Source organism: Pinus tabuliformis, chromosome 3_2 (genome assembly GCF_031772625.1).
Source record: "Pinus tabuliformis cultivar Carrire ecotype Pingquan chromosome 3_2, CPIR1, whole genome shotgun sequence".
NCBI classification, from domain to species: domain Eukaryota; kingdom Viridiplantae; phylum Streptophyta; class Pinopsida; order Pinales; family Pinaceae; genus Pinus; species Pinus tabuliformis.
In genome coordinates, this window is record NC_142302.1 from 582,447,022 (window position 1) to 582,468,082 (window position 21,061).

At 38.2% G+C, this 21,061-nt stretch overlaps 1 protein-coding gene across 2 annotated transcripts in view; it reads left to right on the forward strand.

Annotated features, from left to right (window-relative positions):
* Nucleotides 1–21,061, forward strand: part of LOC149181897 (proteasome subunit beta type-6-like) — a 271,961-nt gene that overhangs the window by 121,305 nt on the left and 129,595 nt on the right. For both annotated transcript variants that reach the window (XM_089416713.1, XM_089416714.1), the window contains exons 4-5: nucleotides 484–539; nucleotides 2,498–2,570. In XM_089416713.1, the coding sequence (XP_089272839.1) occupies nucleotides 484–539; nucleotides 2,498–2,570 (129 nt within the window). The remainder of the gene's footprint in view (nucleotides 1–483; nucleotides 540–2,497; nucleotides 2,571–21,061) is intronic.

A 21,061-nucleotide genomic window follows, 5' to 3' on the forward strand; every position in this document is an offset into this window, starting at 1 on the left:
ACCTTTTTGACATGGATTAGAAGTTCTCTTGTAATCTCTCTAGCCCCTCTGATCTAGTTTGGTTTCTGTGGATTTTAATATAAAATTCATTTCATTTCTTGTATGTCTTCATTGCTTGTTTGTACACTATCTATTGGTTTTTGATTTTTCTGTTTTTTGAATCTCTTTTAAATTTATAACTGCACATGTTAATTTGAAACAAAAGGGAATATTTGAACTTCCACAGTCTACTGTGCTCTTGAAAAAAAGGATATTTTGCTCAAATAACTTTTAGAAATTCAGCATTGCTATTCTAGTTTGATTGGCAAGCATAGAGTATGAGAGCTGACATCTGAGAGTTTGGTAGCTGCATACTTGTTAATCCTAAGATATTTTGTGAATTGAATGAAAGGGTCTAGTGACTTTCAAAATAATTACTCGTTGGAGTCCTTTTAGTATCCATCTGATCATTTCTTTATATGCTTCTTGTTTATTCTGTTACAGGCTGCAGATTCCCAAGTGGTGTCTGATTACGTGCGCTATTTTCTCCATCAACACATGTAAGGCTTATTTGATGCATTTAATTTGTTAGGGAGGTGATTATTTTAACATTGTTCTTTGTATTATAGAAATAAGACATCTAGGAGAGTAAAGCATATATATACCCAGAAAATAATATGTAGGAGTGAAGAAGTGCAATATAGCTTTATTGACAATATCGTTGGAGAGTAAAGCATATATACACAGAAAATAATATGTAGGTGACTTTATTGACAATATTTGGACGATGACCTGTTTAGGTTATGAGGGGTTGATTTTGATGAACTATATGAATACCTCATGAGTCGTCACCCATTCATATTTGCTTTCTTGGTTCAACACTTTGAGATTTTCTTGTTGACCCTAATCTCAAACATGAGAAATTATGTGCATGCCTTGTTTAGTTTTTCAAAGTTAGTCATCTTTATAGTTCAAGTTTTTGAAAGAGGGCATGCTCTAATTTATGCTTGTATTTCTTACATGTTCAACTGCAGTATTGCACTAGTAAATCCTTATTCTCAAAGCTAAAATGGCCTGATAAAATGCCTGTTGACGAAAGCTTAAAGTGCAGGTCACAATAACTTCCTTTTTGTTAGATATTGTTAATCTTCTTGTTTCTCATGATAGTCCTCATCCACATCATCTTCATCTGGATCATCATCTTGATCTACGTAATCTTCATCGACATCTTTTTCATCCTGATCATCATCCTAATCTATATCATTATCATCCACATCAAGATCAACTTCATCTGGGTTTTCATTATCTTGATCTAGATCATCCTCATTCACATCAAGATCAGCTTTATCTAGATCCTCATCTTGATCTGTATAAGCTTGATCGGAGTCATCATCTAGATCATTTTCCTCTTTATTGATTTCCTTTCAACATGCTTTAACTTCTGCACATGATTTTTCTAATCGTTGAAATACTTCTTGAATTTTATTAAACTGCTCAATGCAATCAGGACTTGAACGTAATGGCACATTGTGCGGTGAACAACGTTCAAAGACCCGCATGATTATATTGTGTGCCATGGCTCTGATACCACTGAAGCAACAAAAACTGTTACTGAAGCATGAAGACTGATAGCTTGGAGACTTGAATGTAAAAATACACGATGGGTATTTGTAATAATAATTTATTATATATAAAATGTACAAGTGATGTCGAATGTTACAATGAGGCCCTGCTTTTATACCTAAGCAGGTGACCTTTCATGATTAGGCATGTCTTTTAGACATGCCTTTTCACTTAACTTAATGACTATTTGACATAATCAATATTTGATTTATTTAATATTTACATTTATTTTATGTATTTACTTGTTATGAATTATATTTATAACAGACTGATTGGACAATCAGTCAACACTAGTATCAAGTTTCAACTATATGTCCATATTCTCAGAGTGCACATCAAATTAGTGGAGGCAGTATTGGTTCTTTGCCTAGCCCATGTCTTTGTGACACCAAAGCTGCATTTGACTTGTAGGTTTAAATAGTTTTTGTTTAGCACTCAATCAAAATATGTTTGAACTTTGATTCATTTAATATTGTGAGTCGTGGCTAAACTTGTTGGTCATCTACCTCCAAGCCATGCACATGAAATGACTGAACAAATCCCAGTTGTGCAGGGGATGTCTTTCTACATGTAAGAGGATCTCTTTTAGTTTGGTTTAATTACCTTTCTGTACTACCTTGTTATGAATTAAGTTTCTTACTGTTGATTACTGTGACTGCTTATTGATGCCGAAGAATATTGAGATCAGCCAGTTTGTAAAGATGTTTAGGCATTTTGTTTTTTATTCCACTCGAAAGAGATCTCGTGTACTGTGTCGTATTATCAGATTCACATTATTAGGCATATGTGAGAAAACATTACAGTTTTTCAACTGTACCTTTTTCTTGCTTCGTAAAAGGAGATTGTTCCAAGAGTAGTTATTGGGAAACATGTTTGATATATATTTATTTTGCAGAATACAACTTGGGCAACCTGCCACTGTGAAAGTTGCTGCTAACTTGATACGGCAATTATCATATAACAACAAGGTTAGACTGGAACCACATGTCAATGTATTAAAATTGTTCTGTTTTCATCTAGAAGGAAAGGGAGTACATCTTGAATTAAGTGAAAATTAGTTTACATTCTAGAACTCTATATATTGCACTGAGAAAAGTTGGGTGCACTTCATAGCCAAGGTGGTGGAGATGTGTCTTGTCCATCTGTGACATCAAAATAGTTTTTGGATGTCTGTAATGTAATAATAAATTTAACTTGCATAGATCCATTTCAACCCCAGAGCTTTTAAGCGCAAAGAGTTTTGCATCTTGGTTTTGTATCGATATCTCTTAGTGTCTAACAGATCTGGGGCTAAGATGGATCTATGCTGATTTCTATAATCATATACTATAAACAACTTCATGGGGACAGTTTGGCCCATTGTTGTAAAAATAGATTGAGTTCCTTCTGTTTTTGACCTCTGATTTGTTTCTAACTCCAGTATCTATTGTTCTTTCTTTTAGGTCTGATATAAGACTGTTTTAATTATTTGAAACAGGTGATACTATGTCATATAAGATTAGTTTTGTTACTATTTTTTTCCCAATAGGATATTTCTCAGGTGCACTTGAACTCAATATTTCTGTTCAAATTTTATGTGAATGAAGAAACTTGTCACATGCCTTTAGGAAAATCCATCTACAAATGTTTGAAGCGTGGATGCATTCAGTCATTCTCTAGGGCCTTGATGTTATCCTTTGTTTGTAAGAAAGGTACGATAAAGTTATATGCTTATATCCTCTCCCATTTGTTTACAACGTATGTGATTCTCGTCAGCTGTGGAGACAAATTGAATCTACTTTCCAAGATCATTATAAGGTCATGCTAATTTCTTGTTTCTATAAGATTCTTCAGGAGATTGTTTTTCCTGTGCATATTTTCCACATTAGGAAGGTGTGACTTAGCGCGCTTAGGAAACTTTATAAAATGCTGAATAAATATTCCCTCAAACTCTATCCATGTAAGATTCCAAGATAGAGTTTCTGAACTTTTTGTTTGGTTTCCAGTGAAGTATTTCTTCAAATTATTGGTCTATAATCTGCTGTGGGTAAATGCTCTTATAAATTTAATAATAAGCTACAAAAAATCACAATGCCATTGATAATAGACAGTGGTAACTATAGGGAAGGCATTTCTCATTTAAAAGCTAGAAATATACAGTGACAAATCTGATAGATAGCACCTGGTAACACCGAACGGAGACAGTCAATATGAACAATTACAAGCATGAACAGCAGTCCTTAGTGTACGACTCCAGCACTTGCTTTGAAAGTATGCTGTCCTGGGAACGTATACAGGCTCTATTCTGCAACCACCCTTCTTTCACCAGCAGTCCCACTCTCTGCTTGTTATTGGAATAAACGCAGTCCCAAAAGGGAAGTGTCCGGCAAAGCTGAATCAACAGTGATAAAGCTCCTTACGTATCCACATACTCAGCAAAATGTATAGCGCTGGTCATGCGGCTTATCTCAGTCAACAATACAATGTTTCGTGGCCCCCACATCTGGCTTATCTCAGTCAACAATACAATGTTTTGTGGCCCCCACAATGTCAGAATAAACTCCATGCAGTAGGGAAATTACAGCTACACAAAGGTGGTACGCCTAACCAACTTTCCAATTGATGTTCAAGGGCTGCACCAAATTTGGTTATTTAGCTCCTATGCACAAAGACTAGGCCCCACGTCCAGCAGAATAATATATGACTCGGGAATAATAGAAAATAGGCCCCACAGGTGGTATGCTTAGCTCAGTTAGCTAAACGCAGTCCAGAAATACAAGAAACTCATACAGTAGTTAGAATAACTCATGGTTTTTAGCCAGGTGCTCGAGCTGCTCTTCCAAGAGGAGAATCGGACCATGTTATGAATTAAATATTCATAACTATATATATATATATATATATATATATATATATAGCCAGGTGCTCGAGCTGCTCTTCCAAGAGGAGAATCGGACCATGTTATGAATTAAATATTCATAACTATATATATATATATATATATAAGGTGAAATTAAATAATAAATCAAAATATTAAAATATTAATATTTAGACAAAAATTAACACTAAGCTACTTAATTAAGTTGAAGAGGCATTAGCCGAAAGACATACCTCTCTTTGTTGGCATGGCTAGTCAACTCGTATATAAGGAGAACTGCCATGGCCATGTAACTCATTCGTTGATTATTGATTTTAATAAAAAAACGGTATTTATACATATTAATTTAAATTATGTTCAATTTCCAGTTATTTGAAATTTAAGTAAACAAGTGTACAGAAACTCGTGAATCAGTGGTATCGGAGCAGCGATCTTTGCCTGGCAGACACTGCGTTACCCTGCGGGCTGTTGGCCTTGCTGGCTTTTTACATATTTCTTCATGCCCCGTCCCGCTCTGCATTAAAAAACCCTGAAGTTGCCCCCTGCTGCATTGGCGACTGTGCCATTCTACTGCTTCTGCTGACCCCGTGCCCTTCACTACTCTTGCCTGCTGCCTGCGTCCCTCGACACCACCGTCATCTTCCATCCGCTGTCTTGCTGGTTGCGTCCATTCCTTGCGTTGACTCCTGCTGGCCACACTCTGTCACAGCTGCTGCCACCTCCGCTCTAGGTCCCTCTCATCCGCTGCAACCCTGTCGACAGCCACTACCACTGCAGCTCCCCACCGTGATCTGACACACCGTCGGTCCTTGTCTTCGTTGACCACGCTACAGTCACCACGCTGATTTCGGTTGCTGTGTGTGCAATGGCCACATTTACGACCTCGATCACATTGGTTAACAGATTCAGGCGTCGTTAAATCCGTTGTGCTTTTAAGTCATTGGGTAACTCTGATTTTAATTTATAATATATAGTTATACAACATTGTAATTATTTATATAACATATAATTATAATTTAATTAATTAATATATTTTAATTAATTAAATTATTTTAAAAAAATTGGGTCTAGCAAGAAGAAGAAGTCTAAAATGGGGAGCAGCAATAACAATGACGAATTTTAAAAAATACAAGATGACATCAGTAAATTAAATAATCCTCTGGATAACGTAGAGAAGTTAGTTAGTATACATGATCAAATGGCCAAGGATATTTCATATTTAAAAAATGTGATAAGTCAGCATTTTGGGAAGACTGATTCACCCCTAGCCACACAGAGTCCCAAGACTTCAGAAGGTGAAAATTCTCCAGATCATGTGTTCATGCATGAAAATCCACTAATACCGCAACTACACTTTGAAGGAAGTCGGTACTACACAAAGACCCATGAAAATAACCATCTTAAAATTAAAAACGAATTACTTAAGTATGATGGTAAGGACCATAAAGGCACCATCGTATGGGTAAATACGATGGACACCATTTTTTTAGCAAACCCACCACTCGGCGAGCAAGAAAAGGTCATGACTGCATCCAACTACTTAGAGGCAGAGGCGTATGATTGGTTCCTGTGGTGGTCTTCTAAATGTACAGGTTGTTCGTTCAACTGGGAAAATTTAAAAAATGCCTTGCTGAAAAGGTTTCATGACGAGGAAGAGGATGATGTATACGAGAGATTCGTTCACCTCAAAAAGAAAGGATGGGTGAGTGAATACACTCACGAATGGGAAGTATTAGCAGTAAGGCAAAGAGGATTTTCAGATGAAGAGCTATTAAAAATGTATCGTTGTGGCCTTAAAGATTATATTCGGGAGAGTTAAAATTACATAAACCCAAAACCATTGAGGATGCCAGACATGCAACTATAATTATCGAATGGAAATATAAACTCCACAAGGCACCATATGTTAGTAACGAGAAAACAAACAACTACTCGAAAGGGAAGTCAGGTAAACCATCATTAGAGAACACTAGCAAGTACATTCCGCCACAAATGCGCAATGAAGGGAAACAACAGTCTAGTGTTGAAAGGAAAAAGGATGGCAAATGCTGGAAATGCTGAGACAAGTATTACGCAGGACATAAGTGCGAAACACAAAAACTTTACAACTGTGAAGCAGAACAAGAAGAAGAATCCTTAGAAGACAACTCTGACGAAGAGAACAATGAATAAAATGCAAACCCTAATCCAGAATAAGAAGAGGATATGCCACGAATTTCTCTTGCAGCCATCACAGGGATAGCTTAGCCACAAACACTAAAAGCTTAAAGGTCATATTAAGAAGCAAAACATTATCGTTCTAATAGACTCGAGGAGTACACACAACTTCGTAGATGTCAATGTTGCAAAAACACTGAACATTTTTGCTTACCATATGGAAGATTTAAAAGTTATGGTAGCAGATGGAAAACGAATAGATGGAGTAGGCCATAAAGTTAAATTGCAACTAAACTAATACGAAATGGAGTCCAGTTTTTATACAGTCCCCCTAGGAGGAGTAGATGTCGTTTTAGGAGTACAATGGTTACAAACACTAGGCACATATTCAGCTAATCACCAAAAGCAGTTCATTAAATTCAAATGGGATGGAAGGAAGTACAAGTTGTTTGGATTCCCAGCTCCACCCACTCAAGTCATCTCTGCTCATTAGATGAAAAAACTTATCTGCAAAGGAGCCCCAGCATTTGTTGCACAATGTCAGCAGTTGGAGTTATTATTGGTAGAAGCGACTCATCAACCATCATAAATTTCATCCTTTGTCCAGAAATACGAGAAGGTTTTTCAAGATTTGCCAATGAAATCACCCCTTGAAAGGCAATTTGAACACATCATTGAAGTCAAACCAGACTCGACACCAGTAAATGTTAAGCCATATCGTTATCCACATCACCACAAGACAGAAATAGAACGATTGATACAAGACGTGTTGAAGCATGGAATCATTACGAAAAGTAGAAGTCCATACATTGCACCCGTAGTATTGGTCAGGGAGAAGGATGGGTCCTTCTGATTATGTATAGATTACAAAGGGTTAAACAAAATCACAATCAAACATAAGTTTCTGATCCCATTCATTGATGAAATGCTAGATGAACTACACGGAGCAGAATACTTCTCAAAGTTAGATCTAAGATCATGATACTACCAAATACGGGTAAGACTAGAAGACGTCGAAAAGACAACATTCAAAACTCACGAAGGGCATTATGAGTTTAAAGTTATGCCATTTGGATTAACAAATGCGCCAACCACCTTCCAAGCAACCATGAATGAACTTTTTCACCCATATTTGTGGAAGTTTGTATTAGTTTTCTTCGATGATATTCTTGTTTACAGTAAGACATGGAAAGAACAGCTCAAACATCTGGAAGACGTATTATCTGTATTGGAGAAGCATCAGTTCTAAGCTAAATTATCAAAGTGTACCTTTGGGCAAAAGGAAGTTTTATATCTAGGACATGTTATATCCAGGGAAGGAGTCAAAGTGGATCCCAACAAAATCAAGGGAATCAAAGAATGGCCCAAACCAAAGAATGTATCCAAGCTAAGAGGATTTTTAGGTTTAACCGGGTATTACAGAAGATTTATAAAAAACTTTGTGCATTTGACAACACACTTGACCAATTTATTAAAGAAGAATGCTTTTCAATGGAATGACCAAGCAGACAAGTGTTTCGAGAATCTGAAGGAAGTAATGTCAACCACACCAGTGCTAGTGACTCTTGACTTCTCCAAACCGTTTGTAGTCAAATGTGATACTTCGAGATTTGGAATTGGAGCCGCATTAATGCAGGATAACCAGTCGATAGCATTTGAAAACAGGAAACTTAATAAATGAGAAGGTTTGAAATCAACATACCAAAAGGAGATGCTCACCATCATACATGCTTTAACAAAGTGGTGCCAATACTTGCTTGGGAGTAAATTTTCAATCCGAATTGACCACAACAGTCTCCAATTCTTACTTCAACAAAAGACATTATCAACCGAACAATAGAAGTGGATGGAGAAGCTATCAACTTTCGACCTAGAAATATTGCACAGGAAGGGGAAGGAGAATATCGTAGCTGATGCACTCTCACGTAAGGATGACGACAACACAACATGTGCCGCCATGATAGTTGTTTCAGAATGGTTGGATGAAATACGAGCCGAATATGCCAAGGATGAGGATTGTGACTTTATGATTAAAAACATCAATCAATATACCAATTTCGAGTGGAAGAATGACATAATATGGTACAAAGGTAGAATTTACCTAACACCAACATCCAAATTTAAGATGAAGATTTTAAAAGAATCTCACAATTCACCCATGACCGAACATGTCAAATTCTTCAAGACTTACTACAACATTTGACAATCATTCTATTGGAAGGGCATGAGCAAGGAAATTCAGAAATATGTTGCAGAATGTGATGTGTGTCAAAGGAATAAGAGTGAAAATATACCAACCCCAGGGTTGTTACACCCGCTACACATTCCAAATCAGAAATGGGAAGAGATTTCGATGGACTTCATTGAAGGACTACCCGCATCTGACGGTAAGGATAAGATATTTGTCGTAGTCGACAGACTCACTAAATATGCCCATTTTGTAGCCATCAAAAAAACTGACACCACTAAGCAAATTGCGGAAATGTTTTGTAAAAACATATACAAACTACATGGGTTTCCCAAAGTTATAGTAAGTGATAGAGACACAAAGTTCAAAGGTAATTTTTGGAAGGAATTCTTCCACCAGGCAGGAATATCCCTCAACATGAGTTCAGCTTATCACGCTGAGACAGATGGTCAGATTGATGTTGTGAATAAATGTTTGGAAACATATCTTTGTTGCTTCGTCGCTGATAAACAAAATAAGTGGACTCAATGGCTACACCTGGCGGAGTGGTGGTATAACACCACCAACCATACATCAGCTAAAGTGACACCCTTCCAAGCTCTCTATGGTTATGAACCACCCAGATGGAAGGACTTTGCTCTACTTGATTCTAGGGTTCCAGCAGTCATAAACCACTTAGAAGAAAACCAAAGAATCATTAACTTATTAAAAGAGAATCTAACAATGGCACGTAATAGAATGAAACAACAGGCCGATAGACATCTCGCTAAAAGGGAGTTTGAAGAAGGAGATTGGGTCTTTGTTAGACTTCAACCTTATAAGCAGTTGTCATTGAAACAACAAGGAAAGAATAAACTGTCACCTAAATATTATGGTCCATATCAAATAATAATAAAAAAAAGTAGCGTGGCTTATGGATTGAAGTTATTCGACAACTGTCGAATCCATAACCCCTTTCATGTATCAAATCTGAAGAGAGTACTAGGGCAAAACCAAGTAGCTCAAACAGAAATACCGGAGACCGATGAAGAAGGAAGGATTGTCCTAGAACCAGAGGGTATACTCGCTACCTGAGAGAAGGTATTACGGTCCAAGACGATTAAGGAATACCTTGTCAAATGGAAGAAATTACCGGAAGAAGACTCATCTTGGGAGTCAGAACGTTTTCTTCAGCAACACCCAAACCTGCCTATGCTTTGAGGACAAAGCACTTTTAAGGGAGAGGCAATGTTATGAATTAAATATTCATATATACATATATAAATTAAATAATAAATTAAAATGTTAATAATTTAATATTTAGACATAAATTAACACTAAGCTACTTAATTAAGTTGAAGAGGCATTAGTCAAAAGACATACCTCTCTATGTTGGCATGGCCAGTCAACTCCTATATAAGGAGAACTACCATGGCCATGTAACTCATTCATTGATTATCAATTCTAATAAAAAAAGTATTTATACATATTAATTATGTTCAATTTCCAGTTATCTGAAATTTAAGTAAACAAGTGTACAAAAACTCGTGTACTAGACCACTTCCTCTCGCAATTCAATGACCATGATGAGAATAATGCTCTCCAGATTTAGATTCGGTCTCAATTTGCTTCTGAAGTTCTATTTCCAGGGCCTAGATTGAACTTGTTCTCCTTGAATTTAATGAAGCTCCTTCACTTGCAATGATATAAAGAATATCCAATAAGTTCTTTAAAATCCACTAATATCACTTGAACACCTCAATAGTTCTCGAAAATCTTGTTCTCCATTGAAGCTCAGTGGTGAAATCTGAGTGATTTCACTCTCAAACCCAAACTAGGGTGTCTAGTTTCAACACTAAAGTTTGTTATGGCGGCTAGGGTTTCAAACCCTAAGCTTCTCCTTCAAACTCTCTCCAAGGGCTCTTTCTCCAAACTCCAAAAAATGCACAAATGAGGAGAGTCTCCTCATTTTCCTTCTTTATGAGTTTAGGGTTACCTTTTCACTTGCCCTTTTTTATTACATTCACTTTTATAAAGTCACTTTATGACATTTCACTTTATAAAGTTAAAGTGACTTCTAACTTGCCTAGGAAATATCACCCTTTCTCCTTTTTGAACTTTATAAAGTTTCCGTACGCAATTTAAATCTCCTTGTTAAATATTTTCCCGCTTTGGCCTATGAGAATGTTATGAATAAAAATATATATAAAATAATACAAATAATGTAAAACAATAATGATTATTTAATAACTAGTTAATGAAAAGGTATGCCCCTAAGGACATAACCGTTGGTGAAGAGGTACCTTGCCTAGGGTATATAAGCAGACCCTCACCCTCATTGTCATCAACTCATCAACAACTCATCAATTCTTTACATAATATTCAATATACAATTACTTGTCCTACAATGGATGTTTTTGTCTTCGAAGTATTCTGAAGATTAATGTTATGTATATGAACTTTGTTTGTTACATTGGTATTAGAGCCACGTTGATAGATCCCGACCTTTGGCTATCAACCTAAGTTGCACAATACGGGGAAATGGCTACGGTTATGAAATGTGACCCCCCCAAATTTTGGAAACGGGAAACACGAGATATATATATATATATATATATATATATGGACATTTAAGAAATATGTGCAATCATAAAGCATACATGATACATTATAATTTATTACATTATGATTAAATTGTCCAATGTCAATGCATAAACTATAAGTCTCTAAATTTACATCACATTTACTCATGAATGATCACATAATGAAAATAACAATATCCAAAATCAGCCTTTATTATATATCCAAATTTCAAAATCAGCCTTTATTATATATATGAGGCTGCAAGTACAATAAAGACAATGATGCTGCAAGTACTATAAAGACTAAAGACTAATAGCCTTCAACCTTCATCCTCGTCAAAAATAGAAGCAGAAGCATGCTCAACAGTGGATGGTGGAATTGAAGAAGATGATTGGCCAATTCCACTTCTAGGCTCTCGGTCCTCAATATTTAGGGCAGCAAGAGAGAGCTCCAAATCAGGTCTTTTTGGATCCACATCCCATTCTTTAGAAGGACCACTACTATATTCTGGACCCCTACGAGATGCAAGGCGAAGGTTGGTATTGTTTACAAAAAATACCATAATAAATATGAAAGAGTCAATAGTTATAAAAAGTACTAGAAACTAGAAAAGACAAGTAAATCTATTATCTACTGCTTGACCCTCTTGCCACGAGAAATTTCTAATTTCTTGTCTCGTGCTTGATTGGGAGTCTCCTCCTGCATAGTCAAACAACCTTGGTGCTCTTGATTAAATACAAGTTCCATACCCTAGTACCCTAGGTGCTCTTGATTATTGGGAGTCTCCCCTGCATAGAGGGCTTGGTGCTCTTGATTAAATACAAGTTCCATACCCTAGTACATGACAAAATCCAATGGAAACATTGCAATCCCCCCAATCTTGAAATCCTGAATAAATGATAAGTCTGTTGGATTTTGAGTGAGATCTAAAATTCTACTTTCTCCATATGAAATCCAATGAGGGAAAAACGACTCTCAAACATCCCAAGTCATTTCATGGTAATGTTAAAAATTTATGTAAAAGGATGAAAATGAAAGATAAAGCAGAATGCCTTCATCATCTTTCATAATGTTATTCTCCTTTATCTTTCATTTTCATCCTTTTACTTTAAGAATTTAACATTACCATGAAATGCATATCAACACTAGGACCATAGACTTGAACATTAGGTTGCCCACTCAAAAAATTGTGTTTTCCAATCTTTAATAGCTCCCTCTATGACTCCTAAATTGGCAGGGAGCGAAAGAAAAAAAACCGAAAAAACACCACTTAAGGAAACGTGGCTTTACGACTGAAAAACGCATTTCAGGTCGTACAGGGCCATGTTTCCCCCACGTGAAACGTGGCAGTATGACCTGAAACACGTTTCTAGGTCGTACCAAACGTGTTTCTGTATCGTTTCTGCGCAGAAACGATCTCTAGCCCAACGTTTCTCGCAACATAGCCATCAACTTTTCATCAACCTTGTTGTTGTGCAATTGAAGTGTTTTGCTACACATTTGTCAGAAGTTCTCCAATCTATCCACTAGGCCTTTGGTCATTTAAAAATATAAGAAGAAGAGTAAAAAAAATCATGAAGAAAAAAAATTAATAGGAAAAAGGATTAAAAAAATACTATAGGAGAAATATATATATATATATATATATATATATATATATATATATATATATTTTAAAAAAGGGAATCAAATAGATATATTGGAAAATAAAAAAACTTCGAAAAAAATATATATTTTTTTTATTAAAAATAAAAATAAAGGGACCAAAAAAAATCGAAGGTTAACAAAAAAACAAACGCGAGCAGAACGTTTGTTAGTTGCTCTTTGCAGTTGCCCGACACCCGACAATTGCCAATGACAACAACGTGGCCGCTCCCTGCTCTCAACCACTACAATCGACCGACAAACCATCACGGACAAGCCACACACGACTACAACCACGCCCTGCTGTTCCGTTGAAATGTTGCCATTTGCACACTGACCTGCCGCAATTGCTGAGTCGCACACTAACTTGCTGTCACCACACACAAACAATCACGCCGTCACAATCACATTCGAAGGAAAGATCGCTTGTTGAAGACATCACTATCGGATTGCAGGTCTTGCAGTCGATCCCGTGCAACGCAAAAAAGAAATTGGACCTATCCCATTCCTATCGCCAAACCGTGGACAAATCGGGTGAAATAATTCAGGCTCTAGTCACTGGCAACCCCATTGATCAAAATGGTTGCAAAAGGGTTGTACAGGCACTGTCATCAGGCCAAATCCGTCGAGCTTGTAAAACAGTCTCGACTATCACTCTATTGCATGATTTCCGCAACCCTCCAATCCAGACGTCTTTTTTGCCCATGTTCGGTTTCTACCATCTATCCCATTGAGTTTAACATTGTTCGCTGATGTCTCTGTTCCTTGTTTCCCACCATTTTCATTCAATTGTTCCCTGTTGTGTCAAGATTGTCGCCAAATCGTTATCATTTCACTTGTCCTCCTGGAACGTCACAACGATTGGTATATATTAATTATATCACCAGTTTAAAGGTATATATATATATATATATATATATATATATATATATATCATTAGAAAAAGAGAGAGAAAAAAGAAAGAAAGATAGAGAGAAAAGAGAGAGTATATAAATATATAGAAAGAAGGGAAAATAATCATAGAAAAAAGAAGAAAGTGATATACCTCACTTAAAGTGAAATACATATATAAAAGTGGTATTACAATAACAAAATAAAAGGGGAATATCGTTAAAGTGAAAAAAAAAGGCTATATTTTGAGAATAATTGAACTTTCTGAAGTGCGCTTCAAAGGTTTTTAATTGGGAAGGAGTATTTAGAGCCTTCGAAATTTGTGAAGACAATCACCAAATACAGAAAATTGAAAATGAGGAAGGATGATTTTCCTATAAGGGTATTTTTTTTAAGCTTGGTAGGACTACGTCTTCATCATGTCCAATATATCACGCCGATCGGGGTGGGGAATTGAACCGGTGACTTCACGTCAAGGAGTGTCTTAATAGAGCACCTGATCACTGTCTATCCAAGACCCCATGGACTCCTATAAGGGTATTTTAATCACACATCACGAATTAATTACATTAAGAGGGACTATCCAAGGGAAAAAAGTTAATATCGCTATTAGTACAAGTAATGATGAAAATTACATAAATATTAATCTGGTGAATCAACTGTTAATTTCAAATGCCAATGTAGGCAAAACAACAATTTTTTTTGGAAAAAAATATGAAATTAATGATTTACAAATAACAGTAGATCATTATGAGTACATATCCCAATTTTGTGTTGTAAAAATGTATGACATAGAGGTTGACATAATTCTTGGTCAACCTTGGTTTAGAGAATTGGGTGCATTCATGTTAAACATAGATATGTTTTTTTGATGTTTTCTTATAAGGGAAAGATGATCACATTTCGAGACATGACAATGAAGTCAAAATTGATAATGTCATCATTAGAAGACTTTAAAGATATTACGAAATTAATACCTCAAAAGAATCAAAACACAATACTGGAGAAGCAAAAAGAGCTTGAGGAGGTCATATCCAATAAAAACGAAGAGAATTCTCGTTTAAAAGATCATATCTAGAAACTACTTGCACAAGTCAAAAAGTGTAAAACTAAGAAGCACAAGTTAGAACAAGAAAAATAAAGTTTTGACAAGAAATTCAGCAAAAGTCTATCGTAGAAAGAGGAGGAAAATTTATATTTGAAGGACCTTAACAAAAAATTATTAGAACAAATAAAGTGTTTAAAAGACGAGAAGCTTGAATGCCAAAATAAAGTTGACTCAAAAAATGAGGAACTCTTATGTCTCAAAAATCATAATCAAATTCTACTCACTCAAATTAAGAAACTTAAAAATGATAAGAAATCATTGAACAACAAATTAGAAGAATTTATCACGAAGGAAGTGTCAAAGTCTTCAATCCAAGTTGAAGAAAAAGATACGAACTCCGACCCAGTCAATATCACAACTCAAGAAGAAGAGAAACCTATAGAAGTTAAAACCAATTTAGATATTGCAATTTGTTAATTTTAGGCAACAATGGTATGTTCTATGCTTTAGAGAAATTTTACTTCAATTTCTTAAGTAGCCCAATATCAATATCCGGTTTAGCAATCACATCAACATGATAGTAAAATGCAGATAGAACATAAACATAAATAGTAGATGACAAGCCAAGACAAGAGGACATAAGATGTGGCACCAGCCAGGGACAAACCCCAATGTTGGGAAAACCTTGATCAATTCTTCTTATAGTCTTCAATAGTTCAGCAGAGAGAGTACAATTTACAAATCTGATAATTTATAACAGCAGCAAGAGAGCCCTAACCAAAAACGTCAATGCTGGTCAACAGTGCAGATTTGACCCTCAACAATTTGGTCAACTTTAGTCAACTTCGACCTGCAAACAACAAGATGAATCAGCCCTCAAGACAACCCAAAAACATCCCACTCAAAATGTAGTCAAACAGCCCACCTGCGGTCAACCTTCTCTGCAGTCAACACTGGTCAAAGTCAATGTTTAGCCTCGATTTTTGTGCCCAAAAATGTGGTCTGCCCAAACAAAGATAGCCCTCACAAAAATGCCATCAAAGGAGTCAATGTTGTTGGTCAACGCATGGTCAAACTGTTCAAGAATTCGGTCAACTCAATTAACGCCTAAAAACAGAAATTTCGTCCTCCTTTCCTTCGCACGTGTGAGAGAGAATGCTACCCAGAAATGCGTACCCAATCAATGAGGAGAGAGAGATGTGTGAGTGATCCAGGTGGATGTTGGTGGCCACCCACTTGTCCCACTTGGACCCCCATAACTGTCTCTTTCAGTTTTTCAGTTTCTTTAATTGTATCACAGCTTACTATTTTTAACAGTTTTTTGGGTCTTGAACTTCCGGAGCTGTTTTGAGGCCCTAAACGACGTTTCTTGGGAAAACTGGGAGCAACATGGGTCCATGGACTGATGTTTTTCTTCCCAGTTGTAGTTCTTGGATAGATCTTTCTAACGAGATATTGTGCATGTCAAACGGAGATCGTATACCAAAGTTACGACCCTGGGAAGTTGATGTACCAATTTACCCAAACGGGGCCCACAGTTTGGCGTTTCATTTTTTAGGGTTAGGTTTTTGGATGTTCAGGGTTTTCCATTGTTTCTCAACAATAAATAGGCCTTCGAACCTCATTGTAACACAACTTAGAGGCATGTAGCCGCTACATCTCTTCTCAAAGATAAGCTACCATTGCCTTAGTTGGTTTATTTCCATTTCTGTTTGTAAGCGTATTTTAGTATTTTTACATTAATGAAATGAAATATCATTTCCGTTGCATCTTTGTGTATATGGTTATCTTTGTATTTTGTTGCGTTCCTGTTTAAATCCAGATCAGTGGTATTAGAGTGGTTTGCTTTTTTTCTGTCTTTTCTTTGCATGTCCCCAACGAGGTCGAGATATAAGGAGTTACGGCTTGAACTGGTTGAACCTTTGCAAGACCAGCCTCGCAAATCCCGACGGCCTCCCATGGCGGATGAAAAGAAAGACAAGGGGGCAGGAGATCCTATCAAAATCTTGCTCGAAGAAGCCCTTGAGCGACAAAGGAACGCAATGATGGACAACTTTGCCTAGATCCTTCAGCAGCTACCCAGGGGCGATGCATCGGCTTCCGACAGCTACTTTGGAAACGCCACATCGTTTAAGGTACAAGTTAATTTTGAAATGCTCATCTTCAAGGGTCAAATAGATGCAAATGTTGTAGACAAATGGTTAAATCTGCTAAAAGGGTATTTTCTGTTCATGATTTTTCCAGTGGGGAAAAGATTATTTTCGCTCTTCTCAAAGCAGCCCCCCACGTCAAGGATTGGTGGGAAACCTACTGCGAACAGAAGAATGAAAGTACGAGCTCACTGTTTTCAGCCACACCCACTTGGAATTCCTTTCGGGATGCCATCAAGGAGCAGTACTACCCTGTCAAAAGCTATGAGGACAAATACATAAAGTGGACCACGCTGCGGCAGGGAAGGGACCAAGATGTGCCGGAGTTCACAAACATTTTTCATACCCTTCGCACACAGTTGGGTATCAAGGACTCTGAGCTACATTTGGTACTCAAATACCGCGGTTGCCTACATAGATACATCTAGGAAGAGATGGAGTTCCTGAACATCTCCTCGCTCGGCACGACGTACCGATACGCTGTCAAAATCGAGCAGAAGTTCAAACAAAAGAAGCGAGACTTTAGATCTATGAATCCGAAGACCAAAGGACAAAGCCAAGGCGGGGTGACCCAAGACAACCTGTCGAAGCCGCAAGAAAAGAACAACACCACGAAGTCGAAGGACATAGGAAAGTGGTGGGAGTTCCACAAGAGTCCCACTCATAACACAAGTGAGTGTCAGACCAGGCAGTCGCTAGTGGCTGAGTTGAAGGCTTCAGAATCAGATACATGTTCCGACCCTGAGTCAGAACCCGACAAGGGGAATGGCAAAGGGAAGCAGATCATTGATGCGGAGCCTAGTGCCACTATTGCCACGACCAAGATCCAGAAGAATGAGCCTGAAGATCTAGAGGAGGGGGAGCGTCTTTTCCACTCACAGATGTGGGTGAAGGGTTCGCCGCTGCAATTCATTGTCGATAGTGGCAGCCAAAAGAACCTCATTTCAGCAGAGGTCGTGAGGCGGTTGGGTCTACCGACTACACCACACCTGTAGCCGTACAATATCAGGTGACTTCATGAAGGACGAGATCTCCGAGTTCGCCAGCAGTGCCGCCTTCCCTACAGCATCAAACCCTTCACAGATGAGGTATTGTGTGATGTTGCACCTCTTGATGTTTGTGATGTATTATTAGGCCAGCCATACTTGTGGAGGCGACATGCTGTGTATGAGTCAAGGCCTCGCGCTGTTATTATTACTTTGGGTAATTCATTATACAGGATACCGGAGGTAGCCCCACCTACCGCCACCTCTTTGATCTCTGCTAAGAAATGTAGCAAGATCGTCTCCCAGACTAGGAAATTCATTTTTTGTCTGGTTCGCTCCCAAAGTAAGGGGAAGATCGTAGCCACATCCATGACCCCCGCGAAGGGTTCCTCCACGCAGCAGCAACAACAAAGGGATACGGTCATGACAGAACACAGGAACAACTTCTCCTCACCCACAGGGGTACCACACAAGTTTTAGGTGGGCGACAAAGTTTGGTTACATTTGCAAAAAGAACGCTTTACAAGAACCCATCAGAAGCTCAAACCACTCCGACGTGGTCCTTACAGCGTTATCAAAGCTGTGGGAAACAATGCTTTGGAGCACAACATTCCTCCATTCCTTCGCTTGCACCGAGTGTTCAATGTGGAATGCCCTCTACCATGCTTCCCACCATTACTGGACACGTCAGAGATTGCAGAACAACTCACCAAGGACCAAGTTCAGCAGATGGAGGAACTCAACGCAATGGGGACCATTGCTTCCTAAGGGGGGAGGAATGATCCAGGTGGATGTTGGTGGCCACCCACCTATCCCACTTGGACCCCCCACAACTATCTCTTTCAGTTTTTCAGTTTCCTTAATTGCATCACAGTTTACTATTTTTAACAGTTTTTCGGGTCCTGAACTTCCGCAACCGTTTTGAGGCCCTAAACAACGTTTTTTGGGAAAATTGGGAGTAACATGGGTCCATGGACTGATGTTGCTCGTCCCAAAGTTGTAGTTCTCGGATAGATATTTCTAACGAGATATTGTGCGCGTCAAATGGAGATCGTATGCCAAAGTTATGACCTCGGGAAGTTGATGTGCTAATTTACCCAAACAGGGTCCACAATTTGGTTTTTCATCTTCTAGGGTTAGGTTTTTGGATGTTTAGGGTTTTCCATTGTTTCTCAACAATAAATAGGCCTTCGAGCCTCATTGTAACACAGTTCAGAGGCATGTAGCCGCCACATCTCTACTCAGAGATAAGCTACCATCACCTTAGCTGGTTTATTTCCATTTCTGTTTGTAAGCATATTTCAATATTTTACATTAATGAAATGAAGTATTATTTCCGCTGCATCTTTGTGTATATGGTTATTTCTATATTTTGTTGCGTTCCTGTTTAAATCCGGATCAGTGAGGATTAGTATGTCCAAATGAGGCTAAGGCATCGTGTATTTATAGCAAACATTGAGGATGAATAGACGTGATTGTTGGGCTTCTGAGCTTTACATAAGTTTGCTGGCCGACCTTGACAATTGTCCATAATCAAAATAAATTCATAACTTCATTTGTACATGTTGGAATCGGATGATCTTTAGATCAATCCTACACCTCTCAGAGAGAGGAATCCAAGAAAAATATCAACTCTCATAAATAAGATGACCCATGTGGATTTTGGCCCTAGTTTCCAATTTTAACACTCCTCAACTAGGGAGAACTCCATTTGCTAATCCATCTGCCAATCTGTACTATCTTTGCCATCAATGCACTGCTCTGCTCTGCTGAACTATGAAGAAGAAGAAGTGATCGAGAATGTATCATACCATTCTCTACTGACCCAAAGCTAGTCCCAATAAAAGAGAGTGTCTCATACCACTCTTACTGACCTGAAGTCAGTTCCCATTGGTCCCAGGTCAATATCGGTCATCCTAGCATAGGGAGTATGGTAGTACACGATGCGTCCATCGGTAGTACTATGGTCCCTATTCTCATTTCCCTACTCATTGGCCGGATGTGAGGTACTTCCCATGAGTCCCAGATTGCATGGGTAGGATGTCTTAGTAGGAGAAGGATGAACCACTCATCCTGCCTACATTTCGCCAAGGGGTATCACAGGGGATGCTGAACCACTCACCTTGTACACAACAAACTACTAGGGGAAGGCTGAACCACTCACCCTATGGTTGATCATTGCTCCAAGAAGTACCCCAAGCCCCTCAAAGCTCCTAGAGCTCAATGTCCATCTCATACAGGACCCTCATAAGAGGGTCTCTCCACGACCCCAAGTCGTTCTCGGAAGGTCAAGAACTTGAACTTCCCTAGGGGCTTCGTCAGAATATTTGCGACCTGCTCATCAGTCCCATTGTGATGGAGCCTTATTGCTCCTCGTTGTACCATGTCTCAGATAAAGTGGTACCTGATATCTATATGCTTGGAGCAATCATGAAACACGTGATTCTCTGATAATCGGATCCCACTCTGGTTGTCGCAGAGGATCACCTTGGTATCCAACAGATGTTCAAACAGCGCACTGAATAGATTCCTCAACCAGTTAGATTCACAGGAGGCCATACTAGCAGCTATGTGTTCGGCCTCAGCGGTGCTCAAGGCAACCAATTTTTGCTTCCTGCTCATCCAGGATATCAAAGCAAAACCCAAGGAAAAACAACATCCAGAAGTACTCTTGCGATCCACCACACTGCCAGCCCAATCAACATCAGAATAACCATGCAGCCTCACATCTCCGACAGTGTATCTCAGTCCATGAGTGATTGTGCCCCGAAGATATCTCAGAATATTCTTGGCAACAATCCAATGTATATGATGAGGCTCAACCATGTAAAAAATGTGTTAAATGCAAAACATATGTCTGGACGGGATTTCACCAAGAACATCAGTGCTCCTATGAGTTGACGATACCTAGAAGCATTTCCCAATTCAGGTCCAGCAGCACTACCACATAACTTCTTAAAGTTAAGTTCCATCGTG